The sequence below is a fragment of the Aphelocoma coerulescens genome, chromosome 1 (genome assembly GCF_041296385.1).
Source record: "Aphelocoma coerulescens isolate FSJ_1873_10779 chromosome 1, UR_Acoe_1.0, whole genome shotgun sequence".
Lineage (NCBI taxonomy): Eukaryota > Metazoa > Chordata > Aves > Passeriformes > Corvidae > Aphelocoma > Aphelocoma coerulescens.
In genome coordinates, this window is record NC_091013.1 from 72,412,462 (window position 1) to 72,430,324 (window position 17,863).

A 17,863-nucleotide genomic window follows, 5' to 3' on the forward strand; every position below is an offset into this window, starting at 1 on the left:
CTACTACATTTTCTTATGTCTTATGAAATCTTAATTTCCTCCAGTACCCTGTAAATTACTATAAGCAATCTTAATCTCACAGAAATACTTCAATCTGCAAAGTTATTCTACTGGAGAGTACGCACCTGTTAACTGGAAGGAGACTTATCTTTATTCAAAGGAAAATTCTTATAAACTCTTTATATGGGTTTCATTTGAATTTGTTTTCACTTATTGAAACCTAACAGATCTCAACTATTTTTTCATGACAACTTCTGAACATATTTAAACATTTTTTTATTCTGTTATCCAGCATGATCTAAGTGGTGAAGCTTCCCCACACAAAGATACCGCTTTCTTATTTAAGAGCCTAATTTTTTAGAAAGAGCATCTCCTAGCTAACCTTAAGGTACCAGGAATTTCTGTGGATGTATCCTGTTGACAGCTTTAATGTTGACACTTAAATAAAAATAAATGTCTATGAGCAATATTTACATAGGACACTTAGGTTCAGAGAATTCTGCACTCAGTGAGAGAAGAAAAAAGCTTCTAGAAAAATTCAGAGAATCCAGCCAAGATCCCTACTTTGAACTATATTTTCTTTTTAATTATACAGGAAGAGCAGGGAAACAAGCCAACTCTGCCTGAAATTAGCTCTTATGAATACTCCCCCATCCCTCTTGTCCATAAACAAACAATAGTATCTGAGGCTAGAAAGTATGCAGCATTGGTATCTATATTTATTTCTAGGAGCTGAAATTGTTGTGCGAACTTCTTTCATCAGTGTTACTTATCCTTTCAAGTATTACTTACAGATAGTAAAGAAATTGGACTGTGAAGGATCCCTCTGAGACCCCACTCGACACTTTCCAAAAGCAGATCATTTTACTGTATTCTATTTAATCCTTTATACACTTTTCAATCCAGGTGACAAGGCTGAGAGGCATATAAACACAACAGTTTTCCAATAAGACGGTACAGCACAATATAGCAACAAGCAGACACAGAACCACAACATGTTCATTTGGTCAGCAAAAGTATCAATCACTTTCCTAACCGGCTCTGCTAAGTTTTTACATGCAAGCTAAATGCTGGCTTCTTTCACATTGACACTGGCATCAAGAAAGACTGAAGCTCATTTTAATAAATGGTAGTTGCCAATAGATGTTTAAAAAAAAATCATTTGTAACATTTGTCTGTCTGCCTTTTGGCAGCTACCTAATGCTTCTTGTCAGCAAGAGACTGCTGGAGGTTTAAGAACATACAGAAACTCATTAAAGAATCTGCAGTGTGAATATCCAGATATGCTGATGACTATTTATTGGAAGTACTTTAATTTTATTTAAACAATTATTAGAATTAAGTTAATATTTTAAGATCAGAAGACTAAAAGATGCATGAAGGGCTTCAACTTTTCAAACATGTAAAAAAAATCTGTCAATTATATGACTGCATGAAACATTTCAGTAAGAGTTTTAAACCTGGGAAATAAAGTGGTCTTAAAAGTTTGAGATTACATGTGACAGATACAATAAAAATTAATACTATTTTGCAAGGCAAAGTATTTTAGAATTAGCTTGTCTTCTACTTTTTGTTTTTAATCCAGATTTTAAAGTCCTCATATACACTCATTAATATTGCAAAAAATTACTTCTACATCACGCAGTCTAGAAACAAATAAAAAGAGCAGATCAGTGTATGGTAATCCAAGATCATATGTATTTTAGACTACAATGCATTTCTAGACTATGGGTAATTTAAATCACCTTCAGGTATTGTTCTGGCAAGAACCACTTAAGACACAGTATGTGATAACTCAGCAATCCTTTTCCCCAAAAGGAGCAGAGTTAAGTTGTTAATTTCAGTGCTGCTGTGGCTGAGCAGATTTCACAGCCTGCAGTGTGATTTCCATACTACTGGAAGATAAATCCAAAGTTCCCCTACTTTTTGAAGATCGCGTTAAAATTAAGAGCTAAAGTAGGAGGTAGTACATTTATACCCGATAAATCTGATAACTATATATATAGAGAGAGAGAGTTATGTTTGACAAAACAAACCACTGTACAACAAATCAGTACTTTCAACCTACCTGGTGCTAACCCAGCAGCAGCAGGACTTCCCATGGAGGGGTGAGAGAACAAGGCTTGAGAGAAGGCAGACATACTTGACTGGGATACATTACTCAGCCTGGAAGTTGATCCTCCTTTGGGAATAAACTCGCTTGCAGAAGGATTTGGTGTCTGTTTAAAAAAAATAGTAATAAATTAAATGCTTATTTTAAATGAGAAGGAATTGAGAGTGTCTACTTGGTAGAAAATACTTTCTAGAAAGGCCAACTAGTACAGGGGTTATTTTTAAGGTACATACAGCTTGCTGACAAGAACAAAGAATACTGGAAGCTGGTCTACATGAACAAATTTAAATGTGTTTTTAGCTTATGTCTGAAGTAGTATAAGCAAACCTTCCATATGAACAGCTGGTGTACAAATTCATACATTTTGCAAAGGGCTTTCCATAAGCATTACATTACAAGTTGGAGAACAGACTTGACACTGAGAAATCTTTGCCACAGCTGCATAGACTGTTCCCCCATGACAGCAATTTCATTTCAAACTAACTAGCAATTTCAAATTAAAGGAGTAAAAATGATTCCCACTAGAAAAGTCACCCCTGCCTCTATTTCAAATAGATCTGTATGTTCAGATTTTTTGTGGAGTTAACTCTTTTTCTAGTTATGTGTGTTTCATTTATCTAGCACCTTTAATAATAAAGTTTAATTTGGTGCCACAGAAAAAAGTAAGCGAAATGATGGTCAAACATCCAGTATTTGTTAGTATATAAAAATACTAGCAATTTTTAATTTCTATTAAAATCAGTGCAGACAGTTTTGTAGTTTGGGGTTGTGGTGTTTGTTTTGAGGTGACGTTTTTGTTTGATTTGGGGTGGGGAGGGTTACAAAAAGAAAATCCCAGTTAGAGCTCAAAAGGCAAAAAGCTTATTATTAGACAGCCAATTACAAATGACATGAGTGGAACAAAAACTACATTAAGCCAAGAAATAAAACCAATTATTACATGAACACTGAAAAACTAGAAGATTATTAAATTACAGGGTTTCGTTTATTACATAACCTGCAGAGTACCTCTCCAAAGTGTCTAAACAAGTTAGGTAAAATAAGAAGACAGCAACAGCTCCCAACAGACAAGGGATACTGTTAAGATAATCTATAATGTTTTTTTTACAGAAAATTATATTGGACCAGTTTGGTTTCAGGCGGTTTTAAAATGACCAAATATATCAGCTGTTAGTTAAATTACCTATATTGATTTTTCCAATATAGTGGCATCAGAGAAAGTAAGTTAGTGCCAAATTAAAAGCAAGTGTGAACATCAATTTAGACAGTAAAGAAAGTATTTGAAAAGAGTTTCTCCTAATTGGGTTTTGATACCTCTATTTCAATATTTCTGCCAAATATCATAGTATTAATATATTTCAAAGCACTGAAAAAGAAGATTCTCAAAGTTTTAAAATTAAAGAAGATGCCCAGGTTTAAAACCAAATAGCAAAAATATTCTACCTTTAACCACGCAGTAAATTTTAACCACTATCCACTTTTATGATACCAACTTTACCACCCTGTCATCTTACATGTACATGTTTCTGATTATTCAAGGAACATCTATAAGCAAGTATGTAGATTGTGAAGTAAAACCCTTCTATTTAAATGCGTAAAGAGTTCACATGAATTTTAAAACTCTTTAATCACAGTTAAGGAATGCCTATTAAGCTATACACTAATACAACAAAACAAATGGTAAGTTGAATTATATAGACTGAAAACACATAACTGACACATTTATACTCAAAAGGTAATATTCTGGACTTATCTGAATTTAGGTACAGGAATAACTAAGAGAATGGTGCTCCTCTAGATAAAAACTGGCATGCAACCATTCAGCAAAATCTGCACTGAAACTGGAGAAAATTACAGAAGTGGTAAAGAGTAATGTAGAAGTTTTCCAAACAGCGACAGAGCTAAATAGTCATCAAACAAAACAACTGGGAGAGCAAGGGACAGAATTTGTAACATCTTGCTAAAAGAAGAAAATTCTAAAGAACTACAAGATCCACATTTTTCCACTGCTAAAAGCAGCAATGACACATCCATAGCTCTATCACATCTAAATTCTGAGTCAACCAGGTGACAAGGGCAGGACATGGCATAAGGTTTGAAGCATGCAAGCAGAGAGAAAAACACCTTCCAAAAGATAACTCAAACTTTCCTAGAGCAACTGAGAGAGTTCCCAAAACCCCATCCATGGCATTCTGGTTAAACTCTTACCATTTTCATCCAATGATTCAAACAACTCCTAGAGCACAGAGATAGTTCTTATTTCTAAACGCATTCTGCAAGTTTCATAGAGACCAGTTTTGGCATCTAAAAGTCAATTATTTACTAAAAAGTTACTTACTTACTAAGTCACTTATAACCATCAAAATTTTTAAATGCAGCTTTGCTTTAGAAAAGAGCTCCACTTTAACTGTGGGTGTTTTAATTTATCCAAGTGAAAGAGTCAAACCCAGGAATCTGCTAGGGCTGATCTGGTTTATGCTACAGAATTACAAACAGGAATGGGTCAAGTCTGACGGAAATTCAGTTTCATTCTATTTTTTGATATCCCAATTCAGGATGAGCATCAAAGCCTGCTAAGATTAGGTTGTTTTTACATAACTTTGATGAAAACATTGTATATGAGTAAACAACTTTGATTTATAAAGATAGACCCTATGCTATGAAAGCCTGTTTTACTTCTCTGTGATGCTACAAACATGAAGCTGCAATCCAAGACTTTCCCCACTGGTAAAAAAAGTGTTTTAATTTTGCGTTACAATTTTAAAAGACCCTTCCACCTTCAAGTTGTTTCCTAAGTACAGAAAAATACTCAAGTTCCACAGTCACTAGCCAGAATAAACTAATCAAAGTAATACAGCAAATTTTAGTAACTGGTGATCAAAACTAGCAAATACTGTCAGACAATTTGAAGCTTAAGCCCAATCCACATTTAAGGTCATTACATTTATGTGAAGCTGCAGTTCTTAAAAACTTTCATGCTTTTGAAAACATTTTATCTGAAGTAAAACATTAATTTTTCTGAATACAGTTTTCTTCCATGAAAATAATTAAAATAATTAGGCCAGAATAAGTGACTAAACTGAGGTAGTGTAATATTACTACTTTTAAATATTTAATTTTTTAATCATTTTTTAATCATTGTAGATAACCATTCTGCAGCAATGACCATGCAAATATGCCAGAATTAAAAAGCCACATTCTTAATGGCCAATGATTTAAAATATTATATTCCTGGCCTGAAAAAATATCCTACTTTCACTCTGTCATCTCATAATACAAAGTATAAATTCCAGGTTTAGTTTTACATTTGGATCAACAGTAGGTTTGAAAACAGGTTTAAATGGTAACTATGTTTTCGAACCTGACAGAGTATTCTTACAGTTTTTGCCTTAGAGTCCTACCAAACTTCCCAAGATGAAGTAAAAAAAAAAATTAAACTCGTATAAGAATGAAAATAATCTAGATCATCTAAGTGAAAAACATTTTCTTCATTCTGTATTATGTTTAAATTTTGCATAAGTACAGCTTTTAAACAAATTTCATTTAATTAGTAATTAATTACTCATCTCAGAATAAAGTAACTTATTCATGCTAGATGAGGCTTAAAATTTTAAGTCTGAATAAATCAGGATTGGTAAAATATGTAGAGAAAATTGGCATTGAAAACTTATTAATTTTCAGGAGTAACTAAAAGAATGAACATGCAAGAATCATGTAATGATTATGCAACACTGATGTCAAAAGGCAGCAAATGTACTTCTAAACGCTAAACAAACAAAAACTACTAGCACTGTCTGCACTGTGTTAAATAAGTCTGTTTTCAGTTTCAAATGCAAGTGTCCCATAAAAAGGCACATACAAAATTTCAAAATGCTAATAAACATGTTTTCAACAAAGAGCATTAAAGAGAAGGAAGTATAGTTGAACCACCTATGTTATGTTTTTCTAGCAAACCACCTAAGGCAACTTCTAATGGATACCTTCGCTAAAATTGCCATAATTCCCTTTTCCTCTCAACCTTGCCAACTGAAATCTCATCCCCCTTCTTCCAGTATATTAATAAAAATGCTGTCAAACTAAAACAGTGGAGCTACTTCCCTAATTATTACCTGAATACCTACATCATGCATTCTCAGAATGATTCAGTGAATAAATTTCATCAAAATACCCTATTTTCAGATTCTTTATGTCCATGCCTCTTTTCAGTCAGCTTTGCAAAGAAACTTCCAAAGACAGTCCACAAAACTGAGTCCATCCAGCTCCACTTACAAAAACAATTCCTATACTTCTGTACATCAGAGTGAAAAAAACTTTATAAGACACATAAATACAGTCCAAATGAGGGCTGAATTTAGCCATGATGCAATTACTAAGGATGGAACCGCAAAAGTACAAAAGGAGGCCAGGACTATTAAACAACTCATTTGTGTCACCAGTCAGCTCAGAATTTGTCTGGTGGCTTTTATGCTTTTACAGGTATGAAAGGAAATAAAATATAGCATGGAGGGGAATAAACAAAATATTCAGTGACTACCACAAAAAAAAAACAAAAAAACAAAAAACAGAAACAAAACAAAAAAAAAAACCCAAAACAATTCAAGGCTCCTTAAAAGAAGGTACAGATGAAAGTAAAGAGCAAGCCAAGGAGCTAAGGTGAAGACCATCACTGGAAGGACTACACCGCAGCATGTAGCATTACTGTATGTTGAGGAGTTGCACATAACAGATTTCTGTAATCCAGAAATAAAATCAAAATTCCCATTTCATCAACTATCAATTTCGATACATATGATATATCTTTACACTCCTCAGTGGTAAGCCTGTAAGGCCCCACTGCTGCAGTAACTAATAATGAATCCTCAAAGTGCCTTTAAGTACAGAAGTGAGCTGGAACACAGGGACATACAAGTTATGAAGCCTTTGGAAAGTCACACAGGGATCCCACAAGAACACTGGATACCACCCTTCTCTCTCTTATTTCTCATTCAGCATCTCTCAACATGCAGCTGTACAGCAGCAGCCGCAGTGACACATCCGTTTCAGAGGGTGTAATGCTACTTCATTAGATTGGTTCTGGTCCCACATTCAACCAAAGCCCAAAGCCAGCTACCTAACTCAAAAAGTAGGCCAATCTCATTTGATTTCAGAAGGATGTGCTAATGTACTTACCATGCTAGAAACTGGATACAAGCCTCTTTGTTCTCCTTTTATGCTGTCCCTCACTTCCAAATTCATGCTGATCTGTTCTGACATCCCAAATTACATAATCATGTAATGGTTACAGAAAACCATCACTAACCCACATCCATGTTATAAAGCAGGGCACTCCTTTACCAGTCTATTTTTGGCATAGTTTTCATAATATCTCTTAGGAACACAGAAACATGCAGAAGTCTTTCTTGAGCTTAATATGTTGTTATTTTGTTGCTGTTGGGTTTTGGGGTTTCTTTGTTGTTTTTTAATGGGCAGGTATGAGGAGATTATATGAGGAGATTCACTTCACAGAGCATTGCTGCAATTCCTCCAAGGTTTCCTTGAGAGCCATGACATCAGGAAAGGATGCATTTTGTGATGTCAGACCAACCCAGAAGACACTGGAGGTCGCCAACGACTTCAAAGCAAATCTTTCTCTCCCACCACTGAATTGGTGTAACATGCTACATTATAATTACTGTGACAAATCATCACATCACTCCAACAATAGGCTCTAAGAAATTTCAATTTGCCAACATTAGTTATATTGCTCTGCTGCTCTTGCAGAAGAATTAAGAGTCAATTTATTTAAAACTGGGTAAAATTTGTTGGCTAAAGATTTATTGGTTTATAAACCAGAACACAGGCTCACAGAAAACTACTGGCAAAGTCTTGTTACAACTGGCAAGTAGATCTCACTAAAAAGCAAACTTTAAAAGATTTGGAATATTTTCACATTTCTTTAACAAAATCCTTCAAAGTACTGTAAAAACATCTAAAGTTTTAGAAGTCCATGCTCCTAATGCAACATATTTGAAAATTTTCTTTTTCTCTGATTATTTTTTGCTCAAGAAACAAACAATCAGTTATTGATGGTGAATAAGAACCGATCTGTGTAACTAAAACATACCTATTCCTACTATTTTAAGGAGAATTACCATTTGCTTTTATAATATGTATCATTGTGGTAGTATTGCAGCTCAGGACACTTCCTAATGTAAGGTAAGATACATCACTATAAAACAAACTCTGGTTTGGGTTTTTTTGATTTTTTAATGCACAACCCAGAGTACAATTTACTCTGCAGACTTCACATTTAATCATGTCAGTGTAACACCATACTTAAACAAAACACATCTAGATTATAAATTCATAGCCATGCAGGAGTAACAGTTAAATTATTTTACAAAGCAAGTTCTAACACCTTTCCTTCTTCAGTCTTGCCAGACTCCACAGTTTCTCTTCAATCCCTCCTGTTTCTCCTCCAATTCTATTTATTACGGCTGGCACATCCTTCTGTTTGTGTTTGCACCCCATGTGCATATACACGCTTCGCTAAAGCCCACGTCTCCATGGGAAGCTATGCAATTGCATCATGTAATACAAAATCTTACGCTGCACATACTTTAAATCAATTCTGTAGCTGGGACTCTGGTGCAATAAAGGAGCCTGGAACTGCACTCTTCAAAAGAGATGTGCTCTGCAGCCAATCCCAAACAGCACCAACCTCAGACAGCATGGGGACCTTAAGCTTACTTCCCTTTGCCACACTTTGAATGCTACTGCAGAGTGCACAGGTACTGAGAAGACAACTGCTCCTGGCAAGAAGCTTCAAGTTTCAGGCTACTGCCTCTCCAGCCTCCAGAACCATTAAGTTCTTTTGCTTCTAATCTAAATGGAGTAGATTAACAACAAAGCTTGTTGCATCACTGTACAGCAAGACAACAACAGAGGACAGGAGTGCAAATGTGACTTTTCTCGCCCTCTAATGCCCACCTGAAAACTTAAGACAAATTTTCTGATTCTGTCTCCTCAGAACAACTGTCTTTAATTATGGCTTACACTACTAGATACACAGGATTAATTCAGTTTATCAATCTTCTCTCCCTTCAAAATAGTACTGCTTCACAGGCTCTCACCATTGTCCTTCAAGCTCACCTGGTCCTTCTACCAGTGTTTCCTTTAAGCTTTATCTTTTCTCCATGAGTGGCTGTGCTGCTTCCCCAGCAGCAAAAGGGCCAAGACAGACTGATGGTCCAACTGTCCCTAAACAATGTAGCATCAGTTTGCCTACATCATGCTGCCCATGACTGCCCATTTCAGTAACACAAAGACATCCAAACATCAAATAATGTAAAACCAGTATCAATGTGGAAAGGAGCTCATACAAGCATCTTGCTGGCCCCTAAATGGCAGAAATTTAATGAACTGAAAGAAAATCTTAAAGTTCCACAAGTTCTAGTTGTAAGTCTGTTGTCAATTTACCCATTTCATTCACTTAGAAAATACCAAAAATAACATAACCCTCATAGGAAGACAAAAATAAATCTCTGAGGAATCAAAAGCACTACATGTGAAAACAGTATTAGCAGCAGTGGTGCAGTCCCAACCACTGTAATATTTCCATCTAAACTCCATTTTAAGGGACCAGAAGCAGATTCATCCCAGACTATAATTATCCTTCATTATTATCCCAAGGATTACCTGCTACTTCAGTAAAGAGATATTAAAATCCAGCTGTACCAACCCTTCTTACAGAGCTGAAGAAGATTCAGGAATAAAGTAAAATGATGGTAAGAGTTGCATATATTTCTCAAACAAGTTGAGAAATATAAACCATCCCAACATAAAAATTAAGAATTTACACTTCCTGATCATGGCAGTAATGTCTTCAAATTCCATACTGAGGTCATCTATTTGCATTGTGTCACTCATTTTAACAACAATCACTAATTTTACCAGTAGAAAACTTCCTAGGATGAGAATTAAAGGTTGTAATTGTTTGCTTTTAGAATACATTAAATGATTACTTTTGCTCCTTTTCCTCAGATTATACGAAAATCAAGTAAAGTACATAGCTCAGCAATGGGTGAAGATAGCATCTCCAAATCACACTCTTAAATGGCCACTACACCTATTTTGTGAAATAAATATTTGATTTGATCTTAACTCATACTCGGAGTAACTGTTTCTAACATTTCCCAAAATTTAAAATAAAACATCCAAAATACTGAAAAAGTGACTAGTAAAAAATAATTTTACCTGTAAATTGTTTTCTGTGACTCTGTTCCACCAAACCATATTGATGGGTACTCCTGTTTTACACCTGTCAGCCAGACAGCCAATAGGGTTCTTTGATTTTCTTGCTTTTGATCCCACCGGAACTATCCTCTCATCCAGCATCCCCAGTCGATACTTCCTGGGCTATGAAAAAGAAGGAGAGAAACCAGGCCACTCCTAACAACCCTCATCTAAAGCTACACTAAAATAGGTATTACACTGTGATATGATTCTGGATTGGTGGAATAGGAAACAATTTGCAAGTAAAATTTAACTGAGACTGTTTCCTTTCAATCCTGACTATTTGGTTATAATAAACAATGCTTAAAAAAAATAAAAAAACAAAACAACCAAAAAAGAAAATAAAGCTTCAGAGACTACTAATTATTTGTAAGCAAAACCATCCATCATGAGTCAGCCACTGAAAAATGGACATAAATTTGGGAATTCTGTACAAATAAGGAATTGTTTAAAAAAAAAATTCCATATTTTCAAAATAGATACCTTCAATCACATCATAGTAATGAACACCTCCCTTGAAATTTCTACCAAACAAATTTTAAATTCAAATTTTCCATGACTTATCTCCTGAAAATTTGCTTTTAAAAATCAGGTGGAACTGAGTAGCCAATTGCAGCAGAACTCAGGGGAAAATATTTCTCTCAGGTTAATGTTTTAAAAAAATAACTTCAGCTACTGTCTTAAGTGAAAACAGACAAGAATTAATATGACAAATGCATTGGGAACTGTCATAAAATTGAGAAAATAATACACATTTAAGGAAGTTAACATGCAGGAATTACTTGCACTTCATTAACAGTGACATTTCTATTACATTGGCAGTGATGTCTACAAATGGAACTATTTATAGAGAATGATATGAACATTAAATTCAAAAGGCACACTGTAAAAAAGAAAGTCTGTTAAATACTTTCAAACAGGTAAAGTACAGAAGTTTTCTAGATTTCTCTGTGCTTTCAAACCTATGTGTATCTACCTAAATAGTAAATATCATCAAAAGAAATATTTTAGCATCTATGCATATTTAGACCAGGCCCTTTTATACCAATTATATCAATGACTGGATCAAACTGCAGGGGTTGGCTGGTTTTCTTTTGCTGTGGGGTTTTGTGCGGGCATTTTTATGTGACAGTGCAACTATCATCTGGATAAAGATCACTCTATGTAATCAAAGCTTAACTTACCTTTATTCAGATACCTACTTCACCTAGCACCTTAGAAATCTTAGCAACATGTACCTTCACACACATTTTAGGAATTATTCCTCAGGAAACAAGGCAAGAATCTAACTGGAGAAGATTTCCCACTCACACAGAAACAGTTTGTAAAACACAGGACATAACTACCATAAAATGGCTGCAAAAACAAAACCTAAACAGATTCTCTCCTCTACTTCCCGGAAACCTTTTAGGCTGAAAGCTTTGGAAAGAATTAAAACTCAGTAGAGTCAACAGTACCTCATTTGCCTAAAAAACCCAAACAAACCAACTCCTCCAAAAAAAAACCGCAAAACCCACAAACAAAACAACAAAAAAACCCCAAGGATACCAACATGGACTATGAACTACCAAAGGCAATAAACTTCATGGAGGAGTTAACCAACCTTAGTAACAATCAACAGGACTGAATTTTACCATACCAATTAGAAATCTGTGATGGGTAGCACAAAGTCCTCCTGCAGTTCAAATACACACCTGATCATGGTAAATCTAAGTATCGGTTCTTTATTTGGAGAAACACCCAACTATTGGGCAACTTATTTCAGTAAATCAGAAAGACTACTAAAATCCTAACCTGCAGAGCTGTAAGGTCTGAGAAGCTAGACATTCAAGCAACATTTGACTTCAGGGCAGGTTTGAATACAGTATGTATTTCTCTTAGGCCAACTATTGGAAATAGCACAATGAAGAGTAACAGTTTCCATGGAAGCTTTCCATCTCTGCCTGCTCTACCAAGTGCAGGGGCACAGTCTGCCTCAGACTACTGGACTATAACCCAGTGCCCAAACATACTTCCATTCATAAAGGGTTCCTCTAATCTTCCATAATAACTGGTTTTGCTTTTGTCTACAAATATTTAAAAAAGGAGAACCAAAATGAAGGAGGAAATGAGCCAATCTGGAAGAAGGCTATTTTGGTCACAACAGGGTTCAGATTCCAGAAAACAGGATGAAACTGTATTTTAGGCCTTATGAAGGACCATACTGAGGGCTGGGAGGCAAAAAATAGTCAATTCTAAACCCTATAGCAACACAGAGACAATATGAGTTCATGTTCCAGTAGTTTTTGGCCTACTTGTATTAAAAAATGAAATTAAAAACTGGATGAGACCAAAATAAAATTTTTACTTTCATTACCCATCATAAAACATTAGGGGATTACTAGGACAAGATTTCATTATTTAGACAAACATTAGAAGATGGAATATACAATATTAACATTTGGAAATAAATTTTAGTCTATTTGCACCAAAGTCATTCTAAATAACACTTGTTCTCAATGAGCAAAATGGAAACTGAATTTAACGCATATCAGAAAACAGTATCTGCCAAGAGGAAAGATGCAACAGAAGGGAAAGCAAATAGAGAAGTTTGAGAAGTTTAAGTGTATCAACTTTGCTACATCCTTGACCTCTACACAAAGTAGGAAATAAAGCAACACAAAACAGTTCACCTTAAAATGAGCAAGAACTCATCAATCACTGATTATTTCTGAACTTATATATACATATATATCTATATATATGAACATGTAAATACATCTACGTAAAACACAGAGGGCATGATGATCTGGACTAATAAACCAAACTTTTATGCTTGGGGACAATTTCTCTTAGATGCTTACAAAAACAATTGCTTTTTTGCCATCCCTACAGTCCTTCCATGAGGTAAAAAAACTGTTCAGATATAGTAATTACTGGCTGCAAATGTTTACATGAGGCGGGGAACAGCTAACCACCTTTAATTGCTAGCAACAGCTTAGCTTCCCCCAGGGTGAGAAGGGTAAGCATTTTCAACCATAGCTAGTAATTATAACCCTTGCCCTGCAGAACCAAGCTGCTGCCAGCAATAAATGATAGGGACCTACTGGTTGGCACAATTATTAGGAAAGATAAACCCCTAAAGTCTGAAAAACACTACACTTGAAACAAAAGAAACCCATTCCAAAAACAAGGAGAACACTATTAATGATTATTAACTTCACTAGCCCATGCTAGAATGTATTCCTCAAGTCAGCTTAATTACTTGGTTCTCATTCATCCAACAAGAACTTTGGGAGAGTGTTCAGCAAGTCTATTTTCTTCCTACTATTTGCTGTAACAGTGTCTTTTCCCCTAGTTCCTCCTGTTTCAAGAACAGCAGGCAATATCACACTTCCTTTTTTAAATTCAGGATTAAACTGACCTCTAGTGTAAGATGTTCCATGGCTATCCTAGAGGAATACATTGAAACAAGAAAATATTTACAAACATTCAAACTGTAAAGACTTCCCCATCTAATAACTTCCATGTAGAATTTAAGTCTAGATAAGCTGACAAACTATACAATTGAAAAGTTTTCTTCTACTGAAGATCTGCAACTCAATTTTTTTCGGGATCATTAAGGTCCCAAATTACATTTCTGTTCCTTAAAATTCATTTAGCTCTAGCAGGTTTTGAATTTCAGATTTACAAGCCCTTGTTAGTACCAAAACATACCCAATGAAATCTGGCATACAAAAACATGAGCAGGCTATAGTCTTTCAAAGTCTGTGGAGAGTCTGAGCTATGGTAATGCTGTCTATATGCTTCTACTACCAAACCAAACAGAAGTGATCTTAAGCCTTCTCCATCGCAGGCTAAATGAAGCAGCATTACCTTAAATTACTATAGCTAAAAGGTACCACAGTAGCATTAGCTAGGGCTCAACTGTTGCACAGTGAGTTGACTGTATCTGCACATACAAACAACAAAAAAATATTACATCATCAGACAGAAAAGATCAGCAATACAAACTCACACTTTCCTTGTACTACTGAAACCAAAATTAAAGTGAGATACACAATTTTAAATTTCAAGGCTGACTTTTGGAAGACTTCATTTTTTTTTTAAATTAATGGCAGAGAGACCATTGGAAAAAGAGGTTAAACACTCAGTTTACTGAAAAAGAACCAATTTCTGTTTTATTATGCCTTTAAAACTAAAACCAAAATAAAAGTTCTTGGTGCCATTATTGCTATTTTCACCCAACAACCATAGCTGATTAGCTGGAGTAAGACAGTACTTGAAACACCCAGCCACGGAGATAGTCAACAGGAATATCCTAACAGATTTGTAAGATGGAAATATGAAAAAGAAAAGCTGTCTTTTAAGTTTAACTTAGAGTTAAGTTTTGTAGTCAATAAAGCTGCAAAACCCCTTCACATGGATTGGGTTAATCATGAACCAAACTACCTTGGTACTTACTACTACTTTTCCTTTTTTATTACAACCTCCCATGGGTAGACATGCAGACCACGTTTTTTGTATTTCAGCTTCTGAAGGTTGGAACCAATTTTTAAATTTTTGATATCCACAAAAAAATTGAATAGGAGCTTGGTCAACAGCTTAAAAATAATTGTGTGGTTGGCAGGTATTTGTTGCTGGGTGGAGGGTTTTTTCCCTTATGAAAGAAAGAAGACTATGCTAACATTTATAATGCTTATATGTTTATAATTTTGACGTTTCCAATACTATATATGGAGATTAGATGCATTTAACAGACTAGCCACCCTTCCACCCAGATTGCTCATGAAAACTTGGGCTTGGCTGAGGACAGAATTCCACTAGCTCTAAAGTATCATACAAAGAGAAACAAGAAGGATTCTTCTACCCAAAGAAAACTTAAGTGTGCCATTTGGCATTGAAATATGTCTTATTCCAGAGCAACACATCCAACCATTGCAAAAAAAAAAAAAATTCTTGGTTTGAACAAATTTTAGAGTAAGACACGCAATAGATCAGGCACTCTATCATGCATTTTAAACCATAGCTAAGGGAAACTTTTCAAGTGAACGTACTAGAAAGGTTTATTTTGTGAGTATATATGCTGAAGACATGAAAATCTTGAAGAGTTCAGAAGCAGGAAAACTGGCATATCAAATCTTTTCTCATAAATTCTGCAGCCTAACTAGATTGGGATGAGATATGAACTACCACCACAACTTTAAATCCTGGTATGGATGTAGTTATACCAACAAAGTTCTTTACTAAGAAATTTGTATCACCTGTTGAATTGATGTAAACTGGTAGAAAACCAAATTTTTTTCTACTACCATTAAAGCAGATAGTTCTAACTATTTTACTTTCAAAAATGCCATTGCTAAATGAACACTATGAGCAAAAAACAGGTTTTTGTCATGTTTAAAGGTTTCTTTTAATAGGACAAATTTTTGTATTACTTACCAAAAAAGTGGGAAAACAATGCACAATTACCAAATATATAGGTAAGAGGGTTAAAAACTGATGCAGTTTTTACTCTGGTCTTTAATAAGCAGATGATTTCTCAAGTGGTATATTTTCTAGGTGCTTTAAATATTTGTATAGTGTCTTCAACTAATGTGTGCACAAGTTTAAAAAAAATTTTAATTATTTTACTACAGATCATTCTTGAAGACTACATATGCCTTGGCACAGAAAGAATCAAACAAAGCTTGTAAACATAAGCGAAAGCATCTCACATATCAGTTGCATTTGAAGTTATTCGACTTCAAATACAGAAAAGGATGAGGCAACAAAATGTAAAAGTGTTACATATTTCTAAAGGGAAATGCTTTTATAATTTGATTTATGTATCACAATGATCACTAATGCACACACAGAAATAAAAGCGAATAATACATTCTCTCATGTCACATTTTGAAGTGAAAAATACATTTATCTAGTAATAACTAAAATAGCAAGAGCAGACAACCAAGGAACAATTCCAATAACTATCTATTCCATGGAAAAATGTAAAGTAAATTAGATTATATTATATCCTTGTAACACATTTTAGACCACAGTACTACCTACAAACAGTAGTTTTCTCAAAAAGCAGTCTTTCTGCACTGCTGCAACAACTTTTTTTAGCATGACTTATCAACTAATGTTTTATTATTGCAGTATGGGTGCATAAATCCCAGAAGGAAAAATTCAGGTTTGAAATATAAATTTAGCCCGGGTACATTATACAGTTTGTGCAGCCATAATTCTGTCTCTCACAGCACAGTGACATGATGCTGGATCACTACCCCTCAACTTATCAGAACATGATTTGTGCTTCTCAGATTGTACGCAGGAGGCTCTGAAAGGTGAAAACTGTCTCGACACATTTTCATTAAAAGTACATTCAGCAAGACCAAATATGGCACATAGGGCTTTTTAATGAACACCACTGAACTAGATAACGATCAGGTATCAGAGGCGTCAAGATAGAGCTGGAAACAGGAAGCTGGAGAGATATACAGCTTCCCAAGAGGTAACAAAACTAGATGAAAGGCAAGACACTCAAAAACAAAATAGTAACCATTTAAGTCTTAAGAATTTAATATCCACAGGACTTGAAGTTATTGGTTTCTTTTAACTTGAGAGGTCAAACTTTTCTCATCCTCATTAAAAAGCTTGCATTTATGCAGACTAGGCTTACAGGTAATCTTTTGTTTCAAATAGTTTTCTATGCACATTTATTACTGCTGATCAAAGTAAATTAATTAAGTCTGCTGTCCAGTCTCACTTGCTGTAAGTCTCCGCAGTAGGCACTGAACAGCTGCACCCTGTTTGGGGTGAACTTCAAGTTCAGATAATCTCTCCTATACTTCCCTTTCTAATCTAGAGTTTCTGACCTTGCCTTTACTCACCTAAAATAATGGAAGGCATTCTAGAAAAAAAATTCTTCAAAATACATAAACAGCAGCATTAAAATTGTATTTGAAGTTGTTCAGTACAGCAATTAGTTCACCCCTTGCAGCTTGGGAACTGAAGTTACTCTCACCTTAATGGACCTCCTCTAGGTGTGACTGAACAATTAAAAAAATGAAATGGAAATAAGTCAGTGTTAGAAACTTTTTGTAAGAGTTCAGTTTTCATGAGGATTGAAGGTATGAAAAAACAAAGTAAAATGTAAAAATAAATGCTTTTCACTACCTTGTAAGGCTGACCAGTGACAAGTACAGGAACCTTTTAGCCTGGATTGGTGGCAACAGTCTCAGAACAAATTTAAACAAAAGTTTCATAATATATTTTCTTCTTGGTGCATTAAGTTGTCATGTCCCTGCCAGCAGATTCTGATCAGTTATGTCACACAAGCTTTTATGAACTGTTTACCAGAACCACCAAAAGGAAAGCAAGAATTTTTCCAGACAGATCATTTCAGGTTTAGAGAGGAGCACTTTTCTAGATAATGGCTAAAGTCAATTTAGGAAAAACACCCAAGAAGTTCAAGTTCAGAATGCCATCCTATTTTTAACAAGCATAACATGT

General features: G+C 34.9%; 1 protein-coding gene across 7 annotated transcripts in view; it reads right to left on the bottom strand.

The window, feature by feature from the left end:
* The window catches only part of PAN3 (poly(A) specific ribonuclease subunit PAN3), a 103,259-nt gene that overhangs the window by 58,080 nt on the left and 27,316 nt on the right, over positions 1 to 17,863 (bottom strand). For all 7 annotated transcript variants that reach the window (XR_011150464.1, XR_011150463.1, XM_069012751.1 and 4 more), the window contains exons 6-7: positions 10,349 to 10,510; positions 2,069 to 2,219 (exon numbers count right to left, since the gene is read on the bottom strand). Coding sequence is in view for 5 of the 7 variants with exons in the window: in XM_069012751.1 (XP_068868852.1) it covers positions 2,069 to 2,219; positions 10,349 to 10,510 (313 nt within the window). In the remaining 2 variants the exon portion in view is untranslated. The remainder of the gene's footprint in view (positions 1 to 2,068; positions 2,220 to 10,348; positions 10,511 to 17,863) is intronic.